The sequence below is a fragment of the Phoca vitulina genome, unplaced genomic scaffold (assembly GCF_004348235.1).
Source record: "Phoca vitulina isolate PV1807 unplaced genomic scaffold, GSC_HSeal_1.0 scaffold12, whole genome shotgun sequence".
NCBI classification, from domain to species: Eukaryota; Metazoa; Chordata; class Mammalia; order Carnivora; family Phocidae; genus Phoca; species Phoca vitulina.
In genome coordinates, this window is record NW_022589715.1 from 32,499,746 (window position 1) to 32,525,488 (window position 25,743).

The 25,743-nt window shown below is 35.8% G+C and overlaps 1 protein-coding gene across 16 annotated transcripts in view; it reads right to left on the minus strand.

The window, feature by feature from the left end:
• The window catches only part of EHBP1 (EH domain binding protein 1), a 420,362-nt gene that overhangs the window by 257,750 nt on the left and 136,869 nt on the right, over positions 1-25,743 (minus strand). For all 16 annotated transcript variants that reach the window (XM_032410868.1, XM_032410870.1, XM_032410869.1 and 13 more), the window contains 2 exons: positions 22,316-22,411; positions 18,469-18,522 (listed from right to left, as the gene is read on the minus strand). In XM_032410868.1, coding sequence (XP_032266759.1) covers positions 18,469-18,522; positions 22,316-22,411 — 150 coding nt within the window. The remainder of the gene's footprint in view (positions 1-18,468; positions 18,523-22,315; positions 22,412-25,743) is intronic.

Here is a 25,743-nt window from a genome sequence, read left to right on the forward strand (position 1 = left end):
CAGAGAAAGACATGTATCATATGACCTCACTGATATGAGGAATTCTTAATCTCAGGAAACAAACTGAGGGTTGCTGGAGTGGGGGGTGGGGTGGGAGGGATGGGGTGACTGGGTGATGGACACTGGGGAGGGTATGTGTTCTGGTAAGCGCTGTGAATTGTGCAAGACTGTTGAATCTCAGATCTGTACCTCTGAAACAAATAATGCAATATATGTTAAGAAAGAAAAAAAGAAGAAGAATGTAGCAGGAGGGGAAGAATGAAGGGAGGGAAATCGGAGGGGGAGACGAATCATGAGAGATGATGGACTCTGAAAAACGAACGGAGGGGTCTAGAGGGGAGGGGTTGGGAGGATGGGTTAGCCTGGTGATGGGTATTGAGGAGGGCACGTTCTGCATGGAGCACTGGGTGTTATGCACAAACAATGAATCATGGAACACTATATCTAAAACTAATGATGTAATGTATGGGGATTAACATAACAATAAAAAAATTAAAAAAAAAAAAAAAGAACTAACTTTCAACAGTCTATTCAAGCGTCATTTAAGACTTTTGAAGAAAAGAAATCTAGAACTGTTCTTAGGAAACACACAAGAATGACCCACTTTGCAGAGCTGGCTAAATTGCTACTGCTTTGAACCATCCTGCACCAGGGAAATCTCACAAACAGGCTTAAAGCATCTTCATAACTACATACTTCTGCTGCGTGGAAAGCAAGTTCTCCAAGTTCAGAGATTAAACAAGATATAGAAAATTAAATCATAAAAGCTAACTTGATCTTTAGAAGATTTAAGGAGCACTACCAATGCGGAAGCAAACTCCAGGCAAAACTAAAGATCTGTATGATGGCAATCATTATTTTCTACACAGCTGTTACAGATTGTCTACAAAAATATTTCTCATCTCACATATTTTTTCTAGACCCTTGGCTCTCTCCCATCAAGTGGTGGAGTCTCATTCCCTTCCCCCTGAACCCAGGCAACTCTGTGCCTGGTTTATTGGTAAGAGCATGAGGAAGTAACACTATGCACCTAGCAAGGCTGATTAGGAAAAGGTGATGCAACTTCCACCCGAAGAGCTGGAATAGTCACTCCTAAAGGGCTCAGCTGCCACAAAAGCAGTCCGAATGCCCTAAAAGAAATCCAAACTAACCCACTCAGAAAGGTGAACTACGGAAGGCCTTGAAACTACATGAAGTGAAAAAGCCCCCGATCTGTGCTCTAGTCCCCAAACACCTAAAGACTAGTGCATTAGATAGACGCCAAGCTAGAACTGCCCAGCCGAGCCCTTCTCAAACTCCCGACCCACAGAAATTGAGTAACCTGGACAGTGACTACAATCTGAGCTGTTAAACTGAATCAGGAGTGGTAGAAAATGATAGTTAAGTTCCAGAGGATACTAAGCAGACATTAACCTGCACTGTTGCATTGCTTGTAACAACACTTAGTTGGTTACATATGGGAACGCAACAGATACAATTAATGCCCATGAAGCCACTGAATACATAACGGTAACAATAAGCATAAGGGTCAGAAAAATGAGATTCTACCTCTGACAGAAAGGAAAGGATGATGTTGTTTGGAAAGAAAAAAGCTTAATTCTTATGTTTTACTTTGGGCAAGGAATCAGATGTCTTCTTGGGAAAGACTGAATTGGTGTTATAGGCCCTTATAGCATGGAGGGAAAGTTTTAAAATATTTTAGGGCAACCCACATGAAAATACTAAAAACCAATGTATAAGAAAAAGTAGGCTGTATCAGAAAGATAAAAGAAAAGATAGAGCCTTAAGCTATGCAATCTTTAATAAGAAAAAAAAAGAAAAAACCATTTACTTAAAGGAATATGACTTCGAAAAAAATCACTGACATATCCAATTGCCTTTGGTTATGTCTTTTTTCCCCCCACAACCTGCCCTCACCAATTCTTCCTCTGTGTTCTCTATATTGCTTAAGAACAACACAAGCATCCAAATATTCAAACTACAAATCTGGAAATCATCCTAGACTACCTGACCTCCCTCAACCCTCAGAACTAAGCAGTCGCTAAGAATGGATTCAACCACCGTCTAAACACCTCTTGAATCTCTCTCCCCTCTCTCCTCTCTCTCCCCTCCCCTCTACCTGCTAATGTCATTGCCCTACTTCAAGCCCACATCATCTACTATCTGGACAACTGAACTAATTGCCTATCTGATCTTTTCAGTTTTACACATCTCAATTCATTCTCTACAGCAATATTTTTTTCAAACTGTAGGCTATGACCCATTAGTGGATCATGAAATAAATTTAATGAGTTGCAAATTCAACTTAGTGACTTGCAACCAGCATTCTAAAACATCAGGATGGAACAAGAAATAACTAGAGCACATGCCACAATACTAGTAAGAGTAAGGTATGTTTCATGAATCTTTTGTTTTAGTTATATATAGGTGCCTATATGTGTGTAGTGGATCAAAATGTAAAAAGTATTTCTTAGTGACAAGCACAGTGAGAGTTTCAAAGATAGAAACTGATCTTTTTTAAGATTTACTTATTTGAGAGGCAAGGGGGAGGGGCATGGAGAGGGCGAGATAGTCTTAAGCAGACTCTGCACAGAGTGCAGAGGCTGATGCAGGGCTCGTTTGTCATGACCCTGAGATCACAACCCAAGCTAAAACCAAGATTCGGATGTTTAACCAACTGTGCTACCCAGGCACCCCTCTTTTTTTAAATTCACTGTTCAAGAAATTTTTACTAAAGCAAGAATTTTGTAACCCGAATTACATTTCTTTGCTCAGTTATCAATTCTGTTATTTAAAACAGAAGTGACATTCTGAGCTATTCCACAGTAAAGAATTACAAAATTAAAGAAAACAACTTAAATTTTTGTACTTTGTTGAAAATTCTTTTTCCCAGGGTCTATAAAACATTAATTTGTTTTTCTATTTTACATATATATTTTTTACTCCACACTGGGTGTGGAGCCCAACACAGGACTTAAACTCACGACGCTGAGATCAAGACCTGAGCTGAAATCAAGAGTCGGACACTTAACCAACTGAGCCACCCAGGTGCCCCAATATTTTACTATTTTTTGTGTGTGTTTCTGTTGTTGAGAAACTGATCTTTCAAAATATAAGTCTGATCATTTTACCTCTCTGCTTAAAACTTTTCCATGGCTCTTGATAGCTTACTAAAATCATGAATCACAATCATACAGTATCTAGGCAAACCTGTATGTTTTACTACACCCAGGGATGATTCTGATGGGCAGCCAAGACCCATAGACAGACCTATTATAAAGTTCAAATATTTTCATACAGCATACAAGGCCAGGCACTATCTGTCCCTTGCTCATCTCACTAGTTTCAACCCCTCTGTTCTCTCCACTTTGCAAATGAGGCTGTAGGAATTTTATCACTGTGCCTTTAGCAAGGCTGTTCTTCTGTCCTTACCTCAGATCCTATCCTTCTCACACCAACTCTATCTGGAGGGTAAACTTTTTAAAGTCTTTCAAGTCATACTTCATATCAACTCCTCTTTAAAGTCTTCCCATGTCCCTGATATATGCAATAGCTCCTTGACACCCTAAATGGAACTTCCATAAGCTTCTTTTCTAGCACCATCACTGTAGTCTCCATTTGCTCATAGATCTGCCTCCCTGACCAAACTGAGAACAACTTGAGGACCAAAACTTTGTCTTATTTATATCTTTGAAGTCTAGGAAGTAAATGCATAAACAATTTTGCAGCACTCAGTATAATGAAGTCTAAAAAACATGTGACCCAATTAAATAGAACAATTATGGTCTCTTTTACAGAGGTTAACCTTATTCTTGTGGGTTTTTTTTTTTAAGAGCTATAATTGACATATAACATTGTATTAGTTTCAGATGTACAACCTGATGGTTTGATATATGTATTATAAAATAACTATCACAATAAGTTTAGTTAACAGTCATCACCACACATAGTTACAATTTTTTTCTTGTGATTAGAACTTTTAAGATCTACTCTCAGCAACTTTCAAAAATATAATATGGTGCTATTAACTATAGTCACCACACACCATTCATGGTTGGAAAAAAAAAAAAGCCAGTAGAAAAGCAATTTTAGAAAATCTAGACTAAAAGAAGTAGGAAGGCATATATTAATGGTTGCTATGGCTAAAGAGTTTAATATGTATAAATATAATGTCAATAAATCCTATGATTTCTAGTGATCTAATCCAGTTCATGTCATTTGACAACTTTTCTAAACTCTTCCTTCAGTTTGACGAGAAAGGAGAAATTCTTCAAATTTATTTTAAGCAGATCGATTTATTTCCAGTTGACTCTATTTTCAAAAGAATGCAATGATTCAAGTATCATAAAATCAAAGCCATTAATTAAGGACAAAAAGAGGAACTAAAAGGGAAAGCAAAAACAAAGTGCTATGAAAAAATTCTGGCTAAAGAAAGTTGCAATAGAGTACTTTCTTCCTCCCTTTCCTACCTCACATCCCTCTCCCCCTCCAAAGAACAGCTCTGTGCTTCCTTTGTTATATATAGTTATATATACAATTAACACAGAGAGAGAAAGAATTGTTATAGAGAGAGGGGAAAAAATTTTTTTTTCCTATTAAGCCATTCAACAAACAAATTTAATATATTCAATATATACTTTTCCTTTCAGGATATTCTCAAATGTTCTTTGGTCTAGTTTATTCTAATGATTTGGTTGAAATAATTAACAAATGCCACAAGACAATTCAGACTGCCAGAATCTTAAAGATAAATAACTCCAGGAAAGAAGTTATTCAGGGAAGTAATGAGAAATTGCTCCTCCCACTGCTATGGCAATAGCTACAAATAGTCTGAGGATATACTGTATATAGCTAGGTCTTTTATTTAAAGTACAAAAGAAACAACTTGGAGAGATAATAAAATACAGATGTCTTCAATATTGTTGTCTATGGTCCTTATGACCTCAATAACATGGTAATGTACATAGGCTCCCTAAGATTTGGGAGACAAGGAGTTTCGACCCTTGATTCTGCTACTGTTACACAACTTGAGAAATATCTTCTCTTCACCTGTTTCCTAGTAATGAAACTATCAGCTATTGTCAACCAAATTTCAAAGGCAACACAGGAAGGGCAGTTACAAAGTATCTGTATATTGTTCAGAATTTCTCCAAAATAATTTTTATTTAAAAACAAATCTGTCTTTTTTTTAGATTTTTTTGTATTTATTTGACAGAGAGAGCACAAGCGGGGGGGGTGGCAGGCAGAGGGAGAGGGAGAAGCAGGATCCTCAGCAGAGCAGGGAGCCTGATGTGGGGCTCGATCCCAGGAACCTGGGATCACAATCCGAGCCGAAGGCAGTTGTTCAACCAACTGAGCCATCCAGGTGCCCCCAAAACAAATCTGTCTTAAGGCAAAGAATATTCTTCAAGCATTGAATTATTTTAAACTAAAGTACCATATTTACCAGAACACTGTTTTATCATGTCATTGAGCATAAGATTGTTATTACAAGGGATGGCTGGGTGGCTCAGTCAGTTAAGCATCTGCCTTCAGCTCAGGTCATGATACCAGGGTCCTGGGATTGAGTCCAGCATCGGGCTCCTTGCTAGGCGAGGAGCCTGGTTCTCCCTCTGCCTGCCACTCTCCCTGCTTGTGCTCTTTCTCTCTGACAAATAAATAAATAAAATCTTAAAAAAAAAAATTTAAGGGGTGCCTTGGGTGGTTCAGTCAGTTAAGCATCTGCCTTTGGCTCAGGTCACGATCCCAGGGTCCTGGGATCAAGCCTCGCATCAGGCTCCCTGCTCAGTGGGGAGCCTGCTGCTCCCCCTGCTTGTGCTCTCTCACTCTCTATCAAATAAATAAATAAAATTTAAAAAATTAAATAAATAAAAATAAAAGCAAAAAATAATAAAAAATTAATTTTTTTATTTAAAAAAAGATTGTTATTACAAGATGCTGTACTTCATCAGTGTCTAGTAGTACAATGCTGATAAAAATCAATTATTATACCCAATTTATGTTAGAGCACAGAGACATACTAGGCAAAAATGCCTCATTAGTTTAATGATATAGAAAAATTAAGGAGTATGTCATAAACAAAAAAGAATCAAAAAATAAAATTTTAAAAAGAAGTCTGGTATTAAAATAGAAAAAAAAAATTGGTAGGATAACACATCATCCACAGAGAGTTGTGAAGATCTTACTTATTTTCTGGAGAGCTTAAAGGTATTAAAGTACCAAGACAGCTTTGTATTCTCAAGCTCATATGGATCTGAATTGCACTTGTAAATTTTGTTTCTCTAATCAGTTACACACCTCTTATAATATCAGCAATTCCATTTGCTTTTCTACCAGTACATATGCAGCTATATCTAATTACATAAGGCAAAGTTCCAATTCTATACAAAGAAATAATTAAACTTAAATTTTTTTTAAGATTTTATTTTTTTTAAGTAATCTCTATACCCAAAGTGGGGCTTGAATCCACAACCCCAAGATCAAGAGTCCCATGCTCTACCAAACTGAGCCAGCACCCCAATTTAACTTAAATTTAAGAGTTTTTGTTTGTTTTTATAATTCACTTCATGGTTGTCTTCTTGCAAAGAATTATGTAGGAAGTCTCCAACGTATTAACCGGTCTTTCAAGGTAGTTGGTGTGGCAGAAAACTAGAATGCCAAAAATCCATTCTATTATAAGACTAAGGAAGTTTTACTTACATAGTCCTGAGAGAATATAGGGAGAGACAAATGAAAGTAGCAAACTGAAAAAATCTTAAATACTTTTCTATTAAAAGTCTAGAGTGTCATTAGAATCCTACTGTAAAGCAATCACCAAGTCTCTTCTAATGTTTGTCATCGGGGGAGAAAAGGCCTCATGCAGATTCATAACATCTTCTATGCACTAGTGTCTTTTAACTACTAAATTTCTATGAATAAACATGTAAAAAATTGCTCAAATACACTGCTGGTTTCAAATATCTCTAAGGTAGTATTAGAGGTTTGTTTTGATAGCTGCCTTGTTTATCAGCTTTCTCCTTCCAACTGGCAAAAAATAGAACTGAAAGTAACCGTGGCTGTCTTTCTCATTCATCTGTAAGGAAGACATCTGAAGGATGAAGCAGGAAGAAGAAACTAAATAGCTCTAGTGATTTAGAAGACAGACTGCATTTTACTACTATGACTCAGTAATAACTACACAAATTATATGCCAACAGATTCATTCAGCATAAAGTTAAAGTTTAGACTATTTTTTAGCTTATAGAAACTAAAATACACAAGGCTTTGGTATCTTCCTTAACTCCCAGAACTCTCCGTTTAGTCACATTATGATCCTCTCCAAGGACAAACAGTTGTTGGGAGAAACAGTAATTATCTACTAAGATGCTTTCTGTTCTATTATCAACTTTAAATAGAAGAGCCTATTACAGTGCAAATATGCTACTGCTCTACTTCCTTTAGTTTTTAAGGTCGTTTGATGAAATGTACATACATTAACTTAAACCTCTAACAAATTTAAACTTTTAAATATGACTCAAAAATGTTACTTGGGTATATGCTAGTGCCTTCAATTTACTGTCCGCAAAAAGCACAGAAGATTAAAGAGAATAAGATAAAAGGATGACTACTTCCTAAAGTTACAAAGTAACAAAATGGGTTATCCACATGAGAAGTGGTTTTCCTGCTTGTATCATGTCAGTCACCTATTTTTTCAAAAATTGTAAAAAACACCCAGGGTTCCTTAAAATGTTTTGGGTAAAGATTTCATTGAAAATCTGATTTTAAAAGAAAGGGGGACCTTCATCTACAAACTTTTACCTATTAAAGATATTAAAAAGATATTAAAAAGATCTCAATCCTCTGAAGTCCATCCATGCAAGAACCTCTAAGGATCCCAAAATTTAAGGTTAAGAGCCCTTGCTTGCTTGTGATAGCAAGCTGGCTGTGGTATCTGTTATCAGCGTAGGCTACTGCCTGCCTAATGAGGAAAAGATGATTTCACAGATCCAAATGGTTGAGTAAGTGACTCCATACTTCAGTACACATCCTTTCTGAAACATTGTGCTTATAAATGGTCTTTGGTCAAGCATATTCAATTCCAAATCTGGTATTCAAGAGTTTCCATGACCTGATCCTTTGTTAACCTTATCACTTAACTAAGTAATTTCCATATTCCCTCAAGTTTCCCTTCCAAGTTTATTATTTTCCTCTCCTTTGTAAAGTCTCTCTGCCACTTATTAGCACGTATTAAATCCTTACTATTTTTTCAAGCACTGTGCTACATGCTTTTTATGCTTTTAACATCTCTAGTCCAAGCTATCATTTTCTAAAATATCTGTTTTATAGATGAGATAACAGGTTCTAAAAGGATAAATATGTATAAAGTCCAAATTTACAGCTAGCAAGTATGATTCAAGTACAGGCCTAACTGCACCCAAAGCCTTCCTTTTCCCACTATCCAAGGCTTCTCCACTTTTCCTTTCAATTACCCTTAAGAGTAAAGAAGTAAGATGTATATCCCTGAGGACCTGGGACTAGGGATCCCAGGACTAGAAGGCAGCTCAATCAAAACATGACATTTCTTTGAATTCACGTTTCATCTTTAAAATTCATATGACTTCTGCCTTTTTCTGAAATGATTCTTCGGTGATTTCATTATAAAAATACCTTGAAGTACATATTAGAGAAGAGAATTTACAATACAGAAAGATAGAAACTGCCACTACCTCTAAGGATAAACACAGCCATGTTTGACAAGCAGCTCTTAAAACATTCTTGATAATTTCAGACCATATTAACTCATCTACCTCTAACTTCTGTTGTACTTTTCAGCCATCATTACACATTTAACAGTACATTTCATTTATTCTTGTTTCATGTGTTTATCTCTCAAGCCAGATTTTAGTATCTGAGTAGAGATGTTCCTATGTATCCCCCATAGTAATTAATTAGTGCATCCAGGCTCTATACCCTGGGCCTAGGACAATAAATGTGAGTACATGAGTGAATAAATGCAGGGAAAAATACATGGAGCTTGAGTCTAAATACTTAAGTTTGAAACCAAACTAAGTCGTTTTCTTGTGTTCTTGAACTAGTCACTTAACCTCATGGACTCAAAGAAATTATAATAATGTCCACTTTAGAGAGATTTCTCAAGAATTAAAAGAAGTATTTATTGGAAAATAGTTTGAAGATTTTACTCATTTGAGAAAGAGAGCGCGTGAGCGCGCGGAGCGGCAGAAGAAGAGGGAGAAGCAGACTCCCCACTGAGCAGGGAGCCCTACACAATGTGGCACAGGGCTCGATCCCAGGACCCTGGGATCATGACCTAAGCCAAAGGCAGATGCTTAACCAACTGAGCCACCCAGGTGCCCCAGAAAATAGTTTGTATTCTTTAACAAAATTTACCGAATATCATTAATGAAGTTATTAACTGATCAGTTGAAACAGTTTAATTTTATTTTAAGAGGGAGGTGAACCAAGGTTTTTTTTTTTTAAAGATTTTATTTATTTATTTGACAGAGAGAGAGTTAGCGAGATCAGGAACACAAGCAGGGGGAGTGGGAGAGGGAGAAGCAGGCTTCCTGCTGAGCAGGGAGCCCGATGTGGGGCTTGATCCCAGGACCCTGGGATCATGACCTGAGCCGAAGGCAGACGCTTAACGGCTGAGCCACCCAGGCGCCCCAAGCAAGATCTTTTTTTTTTTTAAAAAGATTTTCTTTATTTATTTGAGAGAGAGAGGGCACTCATGTGAGCAGGGTAGGGGCAGAAGGAGAGGGACAAGCAGACTCCCCGCTGAGCAGGGAGCCCCCCTCTGGGCTCCATCCCAGGACCCTGTGATCATGATCTGAATTGAAAGCAGATGCTTAACTGACTGAGCCACTCAGGCACCCCTCAGCTGAATATATCACATTTGCATGACTAAGTAATTTCAGAAAGAAAAATAAACTGTAATAAATTCCAGTGAGGTATCATCTTTTTAATTGATGTAAGTATGAAGGCATAAAATTATTTTCATAATGAAATACATCTCATAGTGTATAAAGTACTGTTTTATACACTCACCCATCCCCATTTTCCAAATCCTTAATTTGGAAAAAAATAATAATTGGGTGACCCCAATATGCTCAAAGCCAATCTCCCTTTTGCATCAGAATTCCAATTCAGTAGGTCCAAGTTGGGGCCCAGATACATGCACTGTTAAAAAAAAAAATGACATGATGATTTTAGAGCAGTGAATGCTAATTTAAAACTAACAATATCAACACTTCTTTCCTTTACCACTATTACCTGCCATGTGAACCGTGTAAATCTGTAGGTTCACAGCAACTATACAGTCAATTCTTTAACTCCTTCATTATCATAAAACTCAACTAAACGGTTATAAATTACTATAACCCTAGAAAAATCAACCAATATTTTTTTTTAAGTAAACTCTACGCCCAATGTGGGGCTTGAACTCACTACCCCAAGATCAAGACTCTCATGCTCTACCGACTGAGCTAGCCAGGAGCTCCTAACCAATATTTTTAAAATTAAATATTCTAGAAAGTAATCTACTGAACTATATGCTGTTTCATAAAGGAGCCACAATCCCTCTTGCCTCTCTGCTCAAGCTAATCCAACCACCTGAAGCACTCTCTAAATTCCCTGCAGCTATCAGAAGTACTTAATCTTTTACCCGAAATCTCTTATTTTGATTTTAGGCAATACAGTGCCTATGCCTGTATTACAGTGCCTAAATTACAGCAACACTCCCAAGGAGGTCCGAGGCAGAACTCACAGTCAAATATATATTTCTGCAGCAAAATGAATAACCAATCACAGTAAGTGGAATAAATACTACAAATAGCTTCACTTCAGGTCAGGACAGATTTTGTCACCAAATGAATTTGAACCAAATTTTTTAAAAATACACATTTTTTAATGTTTTTAGATAGTAGAGATTTTGGATTTTGAAGTTACAGACAAAGAATTGTAAAAACTTTATCTTTTAGGTTTCAACTTACAAATCACTTTCATTAGAAAGCTTCCTCTAACCCACCAAGACTGGGGTTAGGTACACCCTACATATATAAGTGTAGGGCACATGTAATGCCCTACACTTACTCTGTCTTGGTGCTTGCCTGTTCATCTCCGCCTAGACTGTAGGATACCTAGAGTCAGGGACCGTATCTTTTTCACTATTATACTGTCAATAACTAGCAAATATCTGCCACACAGTATCCACTTAATCGAGTTGGTAAATAAATAAGCAACTGTAAATATGAAGACTTTAATAAAATTTTATTTTATTGCTCTACTTGCTTGATCTGTAAGGTACGATTAACATCAGTAAAGATGAATCTCCACATAATAAATAAAAATCGGAAAATCCAACCAAAAAGACTACGCAATAGCATATACATTGTAATAGTATAAAAACAGTGCTTTGTTGCTGTAAAATAAAACTTTTCCTTAAGTTTATTAACTAAGACATTGCACAAAGTAAACTGCAATATGAAATAAATTATTTAACATGCAGTAGTTTATTTACAATTTTAACTTAGGGCTTCTTGCATTACACATAGATAAATACAGTACAGTTGACTTTAGCTTTTAATCCATCTGTAGTCCCTTCCTGTGTCAAGAATTTAGGATGTAGAACCTGAAGACGAAAAATTTGCTTTCTTCTAATTAATATGCTCTAATAAAATTGACAGATAATTGACAAAAAATTACAGACATTAAGCAAGATGAAAATGGAAAACTAAGTAAGTATTTAAGCCAATAGACTTACACAAGAATCTTATGATTTTGAGGATTTTGACAGGCTCTAGGAACATATAATCATTCTTGGGCATACTTCTCTTTTAAGTGAAACAAACATTTCTCCACTATTTTCTCTAAAACCAAAGGGTCACTTGAGAATAAAGGATATGGAATTTTCCTCCAAAAGCACAATCTGAAAGATTTCTGAACTAGAACAACCTATTAAATATTTAACATTAAAAGAAAAAACTAAGCAGGAAAAAAAATGTATATATATATATATGGACTTCCTCTGAAATCTGACCAAAATGAGAGTGAGCTAGCTGACAAAACTTCATTTAATGACTAGCCATATCTATAATACCCTATCTAATTTACACAGCCAGCCAGGCACTATTCACATAATCATATTCAACAGCAAGTTGACAAGATAATTAGAAGACCAGGTAGAGCCTGTCTGAACTATGAGTTTCCTATTCCAAATGCAAGAGTTCAATTCTGAGGAGTTTGGAGGGGAAGCTCTGTTGCTTCTAATATTAAGTTAAATATTTTCTATGTGGAAATAAGTACAAATAATATCACTTTTCAAGGATAAAATCATTTTGAGCCATGGGCCTACCAGACAAGAAAAATCATCTAAAAGGAAGTTTACAAAAAAAAAAAAAAAAATTTTTTTTTCATTTGTAGGTAGATCACCTTTTCTGACACGCCAGTATGTTTTAGCAAGTTTCTAAACCAAAGGTATTCAAAAGTGGCCTTCATTATTTACATCAGAAATGATACAATATCTGAGATTTTTTTTAAATTACCTGGTAAAGAAAAGAAAAGTGGAAGGACTGATGAAGTAAGTTTGGCAAAATATGATTCCCGAGGCTGAGACGTAGGTACACAGAGATTCATCATATTATTCCTGCTACTTCTGTGTACATTTGAAATAATTTTAAAAATTAAAGTTGAGATTTTTAAAAGTTAGGTATATATAGTATATAATACAGTATACAATACTAACAAATATAGTAACATAGGCATTACTGACTAAACCATTCTCTATTTACTGGGTTTAACAGAAAAACAAAACATGGAATTGTTCCTAGTGGAAGTCTGAATCTCCTCCCCACCCACTCAGTGTCACTTCCACATAGAAGGAAGGTCAACAGGGACTAATCAGGTTCAAGAAAGTTAACTGGGTCACATTTCTGTGGGGTGGAATATTAATAGGTAGGCTATAAGTAAGACTATACTATGGCAAATGTCCTACCCTAAAAAAGCTAGGCCATCTCTGATTGATACTTAAATTATAAATTGTTGTATTACAGGTTACATGGGAGAGGAGAAGATTCTTATTTTTGTGGTATGTGGGTTGTAGTATTCTTCTATGTACTATTCACCCTTTGGAACTCATTCATGAGTTCCTTGGAGCTGAAAAGATAATCCCAGTTTAGAGTTACTGAAGAAGCTATACCAGTTTAAATGGAAGAAACTGCAAGCTACAGTTCCTATAAAAATAGCCAGTCATTACCCAGCCATTGGAGAGAGATCCCTTGGTTGAGATGACCCAGAAGAAAAATATTTAGAGGAAAGAAGAAGCATGTATATGTATTTTTTCCTCTGAAAGAAAAAGCAGAGGTAATTTATCAGACTACAACTTTATGAGATCAAGAGACTGACTTGATTTTGGAAGAGGATTCAAACTTAAATTTAATAAGGTCAGAAACTTTGTAATTTTATACTGTTTACCTTGTATTGTTTGAGCTATTATATCATCTCTATTCTTGGTATAATGGTATTCTTGTCAGGTGAGTTTGGTTGCACAACCAATCTTGTTCAATATAATCCAATAAAAGAAACAAAACAGAAGAGGATTTATAGTACTGCCTTGGAATTAACATAATATCCCAATCCATTTAAATGGCTTCTGGAGGTAATATCAAATAAATGGCAATAAAAAAGACACTGTGATGGCCAAACTGCCCATCTCATTGGTCACTGGTAGAAATAGTGGGAAAGACTGGATAGGTGGCCCCAAGAAAACACATTAAGATACCCTCTTCATTTCCTCTAAGGAGGACACAGCACCTCAAGTAAATCACATGCCTAATATTAAATTTACTGGGTTAGTAGTTTAAAAAAATAGAGGTCTATTGATCTTTGGTGGGTAGTTCATGTTTTGTCTCGGTTGGTTTGGTTTTGGGGGGGGGAGGTCTGCTCTTCCTCTCCATTATCTGATCAAGAACAGATACTACTCTAAATTCACCATTGTCTCTCTTGTCCTAATCTGATCCCTCTTTTCTCTGCTTGGAGTGCCTTTTTACATAAATCTTTTTTTTTTGGCGGGGGGTAGGGGCAGAGGGAAAGGGACAGAGAGAATCTTAAGCAGGCTCCATGCCCACCATGGAGCCTGACACGGGGCTCAATTCCACAACCCTGAGATCACGATCTGAGCCAAAATCAAGAGTCGGATACCCAACCAACTGAGCCACCCAGGCACCCCATTTTTTTTTTTTTAAACTAAGCTCTGTAGCCACTTCCTCCAGGAACTCTTCCCTGATGCTGCCCTCCTTTATAATCTCCTAAAGGTATCTTTTTTCTTGCATTTCTTTAATTATACAACATCCTTAATAGTTTATAAATTTCAGGAGGACAGAATACTTCACACCATCAAATATAAGTCTCCATTGGTTTTTAAATGATGCACTATCATTTTATATAGCACTAGGAAAGAAAAAAACATTACCAATTATAATTATGGGACACCAAAAATTTAAGATGATCCAATTTCAGGTAATTTCAAATGTGGGGGAAAAATATGCATCTCAGAATCAATGAAATTCTGCATGTCTTAATTGACTCTGTAGCTCCAATATTAACAAAATTCTGGGCATACAGAAAATTCACATTAAATGTTTGCAAAATGATTGAATCAATGAATGAATTCAACCTGGATTGGTGCTTTTCATCAATACATATTTTTGGACTCATTCAAAAACCAATAAAGAATCTAAAGAATAAAAATTTTTAATTTTCAAAACTAAGACTTATGGGTATAATTTACAAATATACTGGTTCTGATTTTCATTGCATAACAAAGCACCAGAAAAGAAAAGAAAATTGTTTTCTAAATATAACTATTATGGCTTCACATTAAAATAAAACCCACAAGGGGCGCCTGGGTGGCTCAGTCGTTAAGCGTCCGCCTTCAGCTCAGGTCACGATCCCAGAGTCCTGGGATCAAGCCCCGCATCGGGCTCCCTGCTCGGCGGGAGGCCTGCTTCTCCCTCTCCCGCTCCCCCTGCTTGTGTTCCTTCTCTCGCTGTCTCTCTGTCAAATAAATAAATAAAATCTTTAAAATGAATAAATAAATTAATTAATTAATTAAAATAAAACCCACAATGTCAATTGCCTGGGTGAACAAACATTATTATATTATGGTAGATAAAAAAAGAAACATGTTGCTTTGTGATATCTGTCCTTCACTGTCTGCACTAATAATATGGAAATGGATCCTAAATAATCCAAAATAAAGGATAATTTAAAACTCATTTATATTTGTTTTTGAAGTATATTCATATATTCATATTGTGGAAAGATAAACACAAACATAGACTGTCTGGTCCCAGGGGTAGATATTAATAAATTACCAGCACTTGTTTAATTTCAGAACACAAACTGTTCCTTAATCTTGGATTAAATTTATAAGGGGAAGATGTCCTGAATCAAAAGCTGAAAACTTTCAAAAGATAAAAATATGTTTAAGTTTAACACAAATGAGATATTTATAAGTTGCTTTGTCATTTCTTGAGATAATAATAAAGTCTAGAACTGCTGAGAGGCATAAGTGGTGTAAATGAGTAAAAAAACTAAAATCCTACAACAGTAAATTTAGAAATCTAGCTTCCTTTACATTTTCCATGTCCTCTAGAAAGAACATTATAAAAATAGTTACCCCTTACTGAACTAGATGCTTTCTATACATTATTTCTAATTTTCAATAACCTACAGAGTAGACATTAATGCCATCATTTTATACCTAAGTATACAGAGGCTATAAAAGATTAAATAACTTGTCCAAAGTCACAAAGCTAGCAGTCGTAAAGTCACCTCTAAAGTTTCAACCTATGTTATAAGTAGATTTCTGATCCAAACAAGAGAACTCAGAAACAACTGGGAAATCTTTTCTGTGACCAGAAACAAAAGAACCAGTAAAATGAAGACAGCATTATCTCATTTTATACACAGTAGCAAGAGAGTTGTTTTGAGAAAAGATATTCAGAATTCTGGGGACTGATAAATTCAGGAATTCCATTTTGTAATGTCTAGAAGCAGTCAATAAATTTTAGACTGAATACATACAATAATTAAAGACTATAAAATAAATAAAGACCTTTACTACAAATATAATACATATGTACCTCATAGGTCTATCACTAGGGAAGCCTGATTAAAACCTCTGTATGACTCTACAATTTCAAATTATTTCTTTCCACCTTTATCACTAAGGAAGGTAGTTATTGCATAGGAGTTAAGGGCACAGGTCATGGAAAATGACAAGACTAGATAAAATCCTAATTTCGTAGCAATATAACTTGAGCAAGTTACTTAGCCTCTCTAAATCTCGCTTTCTTTATTCATAAGAATAAGGTTATTAATATCTGACAGTGTTATTGTAATGAGTAAATGAGATAATGTGTATAAAGCATTCTACACAGTATCCAGTATACAGTAAGTGCCCAATAAATCTTTTATGGTAATCTATTTTGGAGAATTATCTGTTTTATTGATATCATATCATTTTTATCATTTTATTATATTATATTATTTATATATTAAACAAAAACTAAACTTTTCTTATCGGCTGTGGGGTTATAACACGAAGTGCAAGGAAAAGAAAGGTCCATTAATATTCTATTCAGAGAACAGGCCTTTTCAATGTCAGAGCAATTTACCAACAGACTCAAACAAAGCCCAGATTTTAGTCCTTTGAAATTGTAATGGGGAAGCCCATTACACTTTTAAAATGTAGGGCAGAATATAACATTGTAATATGTTACTGCTACAGGAAAAAAACTGTTTCTCCAGACAAGAGTCAATTTCATCATTTACCACTGAGGGGAGCTGTAACCTAGGAAAAGGTTTATATAGAATCCCAAGGTTATTTTTAAACTTTCTCACACCTCACAGTATTCATTTAATACATTCTGTTTATGCCTGCTATAAAAAGAGGCTTATATGCACCTTTCAGTGGGCTAGTTAGTTTATAATACCATTCTTCAGAAACTTGAAACTGGTATGTCTCTATCTTCATTGTGGAATAAGAACAACTTTCTAAAAAATATATAGTTTTTACCATCAACTACAACCCAAATTCAACTGGCTAACTCTTTAACACATCAGTTAACAAAGAGAATTCAGATGTATCATTGAGTCATGAGTATTAAAAACTGAAAGACCATCCATTGGGGAGAAGCTCTTACATGAGAATGAAAGCTAGCTTTTTAAGCTGTAATCAGTTTTAAGAAGTCTAAGTTTGTTCATTTTTAAAACTTCAATGACTACTCCAAGCATAATGTTCAAATCTATCCTAAGAAAGTCCAGAATTGTTAACATGTGTGAACATTTAATAGTTACACTGGTTTGCTATCCAGCCATCAGAACACCCCCTACCATGTTTGGACCTGGTCTTCCCAAGCTTCCCAGCTCCCGCGGGCTAAAAATGGCCCAGCTACTGCTAGAAAAAGTGTAGTATTCCTTCCATCACTGAGATATACAACACAGTCACTGAAATATACAACAAAGTCAAGCGATATACTGACTCTGGAAGGAAGAATATGCTACAAGCAAAGCATGTTACAAATCTGTTATAAATATATTTTAGAACTTTAATGGTGATCATGATGATGACAATGGTAAAAGCTAATATTCACTGAACCTATTTAATCCACAAAACAACCCTATAAATTTGTGGCTAAGAAGTCAAGAAACTTACCATAATCACACAGTTTATAAGAGCAGAGCTAGGGCTTGAAATCAGGTCTGACTCTAGAACCCATATTCTTAATTCACTATATATTCATTGCCTATCTTACCTAACCCCCATTTGAAAATATCTACTGAACACCTATTATATGCCTGTTAATCATTTGGGGTTACACAATATTTAAATTATTTGAAGATGATTATTTAAGCTTTTATTTATTTGAGATAGAGCAAGAAAGAGCTGGGGAAGGAGAGGAGGGAGAGGGGGAGAAGCAAGCTCCCGGCTGAGCAGAGAGCCTGATGCAGGACTCGATCCCAGCACCCTGGGATCATGACCTGAGCTAAAGGCAGACGCTTAACCGTCTAAACCAACTAGGTGACCAAACTGAAGATGATTATTAAAGCGCCAGTCTAGAATCCCTCAACCCAAAGAGTTAAAGCATGTACTTTATTTTTAAAGATGTCAAAGGTCACCATGCTAGATGCTAAACAGATAAGACATAGTCTTTCCCTCGAGCCCTAAACCAAATACAAAGTATACACATAATTTAGAAGTATTTTTACTTATATAGTTGTAACAAAAGTACTTCTTAAAAATAATTCTGCTATTGGCTATCATTTCATTTAAAAAATTCTAAAAGCTACAAATCACTATTTAACTTTCATAAGGTAACATTTCTCCTACCACCAAAATGCTAGTGTGCTTTAACAATGTATATAGCCAACAATGTGAAAGAAAGGTGATGAAATTTGCCATTAGCTTACATTTTCTATGACAAATGTCCACTCTTTATCTTCAAATTCCTCTGCATGAGGATCCTGTAAAAAAAAAAAAAAAAGCAAAATATAAAGCTGAAATACATTTCTTTAAACCAGTTAATCCAATCAAGAACATATAAATAGCCTTGCTTTTAGCTTTTACCAACTTTTTAAAAGGGAGAAGCAGAAGAGCCTACTCTTACGAAACTTCCACAATTTCCCTACATCTAAATCCTTATTTTATATTGAAGAAATTCTCTATTTTACTTATGTTAATGCATGTAATTATCTTCCATCATTGCATCAATGACAAGACAAAAAGAAACCTGATCAGAGAGACGGATAATTTAGTGAGTTAACTTAAGAAGCACTTTATTAAGATATAAAATGCTCATATAAAGCCCTCATGTTTTATACTTTTAAACTAGCAGTACCACTTGAGAAAATGTTTTCTTCTGCAGAGGTTATATAAACATCTGGAATTTCAAAGCACTGCAAGGGACTCCATAGTCTACACAAAATGGCAAACTGGCATGGCTGTTTCATCCCCCCTCCCCTCCCATTAACCCTGAAGATGCCTCAGAAACCTGAGATAAGGTAATGGATCCTTCAACCAAATGCAAATTAAAAAAAAGGGCACACTTTTGCAAGTATTTATTTTACAAATACGTATTTGGTACCTGTTATATAAGAAACTGGAGATGTGCTATGTGGACTCAAACATAGTTGTCCTTGCCTTTGAAGACAAACAACTAATCTAAATAAATATGATGAAAGAAATACATGGTTTCACCACAGATTAGAAAACAACACATCACTTACAGGAATGAATAGAAAAGCTTTATGAGAAAGAAAGCATCTGGGCTAGCTGGAATTATATAGGATTTCACAGATATTTGAATAAGTAAAGGCAAAAGGCAACAGAGTATAAGACATAAAAAGAAAAGTCGCATCACATGTGCATTTACTTGTTCAAATTCAACTCCACGTAGTAGAGAAGGCAGAGGGATGGAGGTAGTAAAAATAAGAGAATATTTAAATAAAGCAGGCTTTAGGCTCAGCATTCTACTCTAAGAATGAGCAAGTGCACATAGATGGAAAATGGGCTCTGCTATTCCTCTAGTGGGACTCCGGTCCCACATGCTTCTCATAGGGAAGCATCTTATTCATGATTGATTCTACTTTAGTATATTAATAATCTTTTGCTTCTACTGCCACAGCTGAGTTTTGGTCCTTATCATTCTGTGCCTAAGCTATTTCAAGATAAAAGTGACTATAACATTCTCTCAGTCTCTCTGCCCTCCAATCAATCTTATACTATTCTCCCAAACCACAATTCTGACCATGTTAGTACCAACTCAGATTTCTTTACTCTTACAAGAATAATCTGAGTGGGACCAAGGGACACACCTGATAGGACAAAGTCAGTCAAAAGACGTAAAAGAGCAATAGTAATAGTTTCAGGCCACTTTTAAATGGCAGAGCTACACAATTAACTATTTATATTATTGGCCAGACAAAAACATTTGGAATGAAAATTGCTTCTAGCTTGAATCAATTAAGTCTTCTCTGTATCCTACTTTCTACCCTGTAGAGTCTCCTTTCTCACCGCTGCAGTAAAGAGAAAAACTGAAAATGGCTTAAAGAACCATTTTTCTTTTCAAAACCCTAACAGGCTTTTTTTTAATTTATTTACTAGAAATAGCTATTTTCAATCTAATTCAAATTTCAAAAACAAGCATGCAGGCTAGAAAAATCAATTTCTGGCTAAGTCATAGGAAAATGAAACATACTACTAACTTTCCATAAAAGCATTTTGTCTTTGAGCACACCTCTGTGAATACTACACTTAGGACAAAAGGGCTTAGAGCAATCCTTTCTACTTGCAAATTTCAAGATTAAATGAATTGTAGAGACTTTAATATAAGTAAAAGAAAAAGGAAAACATGAAAAAGTTTTCCACTTGAATATTTTAAGTGCTATCAAAAACAAGATCCAAAAATTACACGTAAGAATGAAAAGTTGTTTTACCTTTCTGCCTTTCTATTAGAATTCTGGGGAGTGGGTGAGTTGGGAAGATAAAAGCGGCCACTGAAAATATTTTTTTAAATATTTAAAATGATCACAAGTTTGCCTCAATAGCACAACTGAACAGAAATGTTTACTACAACAAACTGGGGGAAAAGGGGTATTTGGGTTTTTTTTCTACAGACTAATACTCGAAGTCATAAAAGTTCCATGATAAGGATATGCTCAACATTCCCATCAGTACTTGAAAACACTTATCTCTTAATCCTCCAAGTACTACATTTCAACAGCTACTTTCAACTAAGAATCACTCAGTGCATATCCTTTTCCCAAACACATGGCTGTCAACTATTTATCAGCTCTATCCAGCCCCTTACTCTCTTGTCATCATTTTTTTAATTTGTAAAACTATGTCCATTCATTTCATCTTTCCCAATGTAAACAGTAAACCAAATCAAAATACTCAAAGACTACTTAAAAGTCTTCCTCAACCATATCAGAGATCCTGCTGTTGTAATCTATATTCATAGTTTTTATTACAGAATAGGTTGTACAATGTAGAAGAAAGAAGAGGGCTAAATCACTGTGACTTAGCAAGAGACCTTCTTCCTTAGTCTCAGTTTCCTTATGGGTTGCTGTGAGAATTAAAGGTCTTGCTGTTCTCTACCACGCTTACTGTATCATTCCAGTAAGAGATATATGGATAAGGGGGGTTTAATAACAGGCTTTTAGGATAGCTGACTGAAGGACTACAGGATGGCCTTGAACCTTCTGGAAAAAAAAAGGAAGAGCAGCTACTGTCTCATCCCTTCTGTCCTGCAAAAGTAACTTCAGTACAACTGGAACACTTCAAGGAAGTGTTAAGCAAGGAAGAAACAAGCATTTGTTTTCTAATTTCACCACTTTCCAAAAGGCTAAAAATGAGACTTTTCCCCACCATTCTTTTGGACCAGGTAGGGGGTTAGTTAGGAAAGTAAAGATTCTAGTGCTTAATGAGGACTTGATGGGGACTACTTTATAATGTTTCAGAAAATATGGAAGACTTTCAAGAAAAAAGCATGTATGTATAACAGGCAGGTAGGTATACACACAGCTATGTTTTTGGATCTGCCCTTTGAATTTACAACCAGAATTTTTCTTTTAAGCCACAGTATTTGTAAGATATTAATATCAATTAAGATATTTATCAAATATCAATTTAGAACTTCTTACATTAACATCAATTAAATACTCAAATTCTAATCTTAAAGATTTATTTATTTATTTGAGAGAGAGTGGGGGGAGGGGCAAAGGGAGAGGGAGAGAATCGCAAGTAGACTCCCTGCTGAGCACAGAGCCTGATGCAGGACTTAATCCCACAACCATGAGATCATGACCTGAGCCAAAATCAAGAGCCGGCCATTTAACCAACTGAGCTACTCAGGCGCCCCTCAAATACTAATTTTAAAACATATATTGTAATTAGTCAAACAGGGCTAACAAAATGAGGCTCAGGACTAAGAACTCCACAAACCTCAGCTTTCCACAAAGAAGCACTTTAAAATTTCCTGGGGGTAGAATGTAGGAAGTAATGAAAGAAGTATTCTAACTGATCTCAATTGTAACAAGTTCAAAAGGGCTCCCAAATTATTCTGACTTCATAGACCATGAAATACCCTGATGCCCTTGCATTGTTATAAATTGTTATATCCATAAAATAAAATAATGCATATCAAGGAACCAGGTTGGACTCAAATATACAGAACAATGAATACTGAAATATTCTGTCATTGGAAGCATGACTATATAATAATAAGTTCTATGGACTTATAAAAATGGAACTTACCTTAAAAAGTGTCACAGTGATTTCAATGTTTTCAGGAACAGGCCACACTACAACACCACGGTATGGATTTTTTATTCCAGGTTGCCAGCTATGAGCCTACCAGAATAGAAATAATGGCTTCAATATGAAGTACAGGAAATGCAAAGTTAATAATTTACAAAAATTTATCGACCCTATTAAACTATCCATCAGATCTGTAGTCTCCTTGAAACAAAAATGATTAGTCAAATAAGTCTTTTCAAGCATTAAACTTGGGCCATGACAATTCTATCACATGACAGCTATCGATTACTATCTGTAACCAAAACTTTACCCTCTCCCTCCCCACCACCACATAAAAGAGTATGCAAAGATGAGGGGTCTCATATTTTTAAAAGCCACTATTTGTGACTGGATAAAAATTTTATTAGAAGAAATATTTTTAAAAATTATTTTGTGATCTAGGAACTTAAAGGCAAATTCATTCTTTAAAAGGAAAATCAAAGTGTATACTTTGCATTTAAGTTCATTTTCTATTAAACTGTAATGTTTATCTGGGGCAAGTAAAGAAGAAGGCAGTTTTGTTTTGTTTTGTTAAAGATTTTATTTATTTATCCATAAGAGGCAGAGGGAGAAGCAGGCTCCCCGCTGAGCAGGGAGCCCAGTGCAGGACTCGATCCCAGGACTCTGGGATCATGACCTGAGCCGAAGGCAGACGCTTAACGACTGAGCCACCCAGGCGCCTGAAGGCAGTTTTTATAGAGTTAATATTTCTAGCACTTGTAATTTTCAAGATTCTTTTTTCTTGTAAATCTTGTTTATCATGGTTCCCTATGGACCCCCCAAAGTTGGGGGTCACCACTATAGTTCTTTCTTTGTGGTGGCATTTCTAGCCAAAGCTCGATAAGAAAGTTAATTGAAGAAATAAAAAAAAATCAAAACTAAAAGAGAATAGATGCTTATTACATATTCAGGTGTAGATGTTCAAATAGGCAGTTGGATGTATGTGCCTAGAGTAATAAATCTGGGAATCATTAGCATACAGGTAATACTTAAAGCTTAAGAATGGATGTGATCCCAAGGGAAGGAGTACAGCTAGAGAATATAAATGTTCAAGAAATGAACCTTGGGGCACAACATTAACAGGTCTAAGAAATGAGGAGGACTCAGCAAAAGGTTTGTACAGAAGGAAAACCAAAGGCATGTGGTATCCTGCAAATCTAGTGAAGAAAATGTTTCAAGGAGAAGGGAACAATCACCTGTGCCAAATCTTGATGGCAGGTTAGATAGGACAAATGACCATTGGATTTAACAAAGCAGAAGCCATTACTGACTTCACAAAAGCTGTTTCAGTGGAATAATAGGAGCAAATACCTGGATTGGAATGGGTTCAAGAAAGAATAGGAAAAAAGAAATTAAAGATATTGTACACTCAATTCCTCTGAGGTGTTTTGCTGAAAGAGAAAGAGAAAAATAGTCCAGCGCTAGTGGTAAAATAGTGGCAGAGATAATTTTTTAATAAGAGAAAAATATTTTAATGCTGATGGGAAATATCCAGTTAAGGGGGAAAATTTAATGATGCAAAAGAGAAAGAATTACTAGAGTGATGTCCTTAATGATAGAAAAGGAGACAGACTGGCCTTTGCCAGAACCACAGACAATTCTTCCACGATAACAGGAAAGAAGTTATACGAGTGCAGATGTGTGCCAGGGAACAAATTTAACATGAGAAAACTAAGGCACAGACTGGCCCAAGATCTCACAGCAAGCAAGTCGCAGAAGCTGGATTTGAACCCATGAAATGGAACTGAGAAAGGATCAAGATCATGGAAATTTATGTCCATTCAAATCATATCATATCTTGTTACTTAAAATACCAGCGTAAGATATAGGTTTAGCAGCATTCCCCCTACTCCAACCCATAAATTGTCAATAATTCTCCCTCTATTCTCTCTCCATTGCCCTCCAATCACAAAACTCAGGTAAGGTGTTTCCGTAGTGTAGTAGTTATCATGTTCGCCTGACACAAAACTCAGGTAAGGAAAGGGCAATAGAGATTCACCACAACAGACTTAGCACACCATACCCAAAGGTAAAGAGCTGAGTGCTGTTGATTAAAAAATATCTCCAGAGATTCCTCTGTTCCTCTGCCTATTTATGGAAATATGCCTACTGACAATCCTAGAACAAAAACTCCACAAAGTAAACAATCTCCATTTTGAAAAGTAAATTTCTGCTTACTTTAGATAATCCTTAATCAAAACCCCTCTCTACATATTCTACATACTTAATATTGAAGATTTATGACAATTCTGTGTCATCTCATGTACTGTTATGGTAGATCAGGCTATTCCTCTGGTCTCTTCAAACTCACCATCATTATATTTTCATAGCCTCCCCATAGAATAAAAACATAAGAAGAGTATAATAACTGAATTTTCCTTATCAGCCACAGCAGAAAAGATAAAGTATTTGTAAAATTCTTTTTTTAAAAAAAGATTTATTTGGGGCACCTGGGTGGCTCAGTCAGTTAAGCGTCTGCCTTCAGCTCGGGTCATGATCCTAGGGTCCTGGGATCGAGCCCCGCATCCGGCTCCCTGCTTGGCAGGGAGCCTGCTTCTCCCTCTCCTTCTGCCTGCCTCTCTGCCTACTTGTGCTATCTCTCTGTCAAATAAATGAATGAAATCTTAAAAAAAAAAAAACCCTCATCTTTAAAAAAATAAAATAAAAATTAAAAAATATTTATTTACTTGAGAAAGAAAGAGCATGAGCAAGTGGGGGAAGGGGCAGATGGAGAGAATCTTCAAACTCCCCACTGAGCTCAGAACCCATCTTGGGGCTCAATCTCATGACCCATGAGATCATGACCTGAGCCAACCAACTCAGCCACCCAGGCACCCCCTTTTTGTAAAATTCTTAATGAAAAAATGACCATCAAAGAACTTTAGACTTCAAGATATCCTCAGAAGATCTAATCCAGATAAGGAAACTAAAGCAAAGAGTAAACCGCTTTCCTGAACCCATACTAGTAATCAGTAATAGAACCACCTCCATGATTTCCAAGTTCAGATTTCTTTACCTAACCAACATCATACGCAGCTCTATTCTCTGATTCACACAGTAGTCAAGAATATAGTTTTCTATCCCTAAGGTCTTGACATTTATTGGATGATACAGAGATGAAAAGCAGGGAATGCAGAGACTACCTAACAATTGGGCAGAGTTAGTAGATGGTAATAGCAGATCATTTCCTCAGGTACCCTAATGCTGGTCTTCTAAATGACCTCTTTCAGTCCTTAGTCATGGATCTCAGAAATTAGATTGTTCAACAAACAAAAATACAATCTGCTTAACAAACTAAAATCTTTTTTTTTTTTTTTTTTTTAAAGTTTTTTTTAATTATTTTTTTTGTGTGTTAGTGAGAGAGAAGAGAGGCGGAGGGGGGGGGT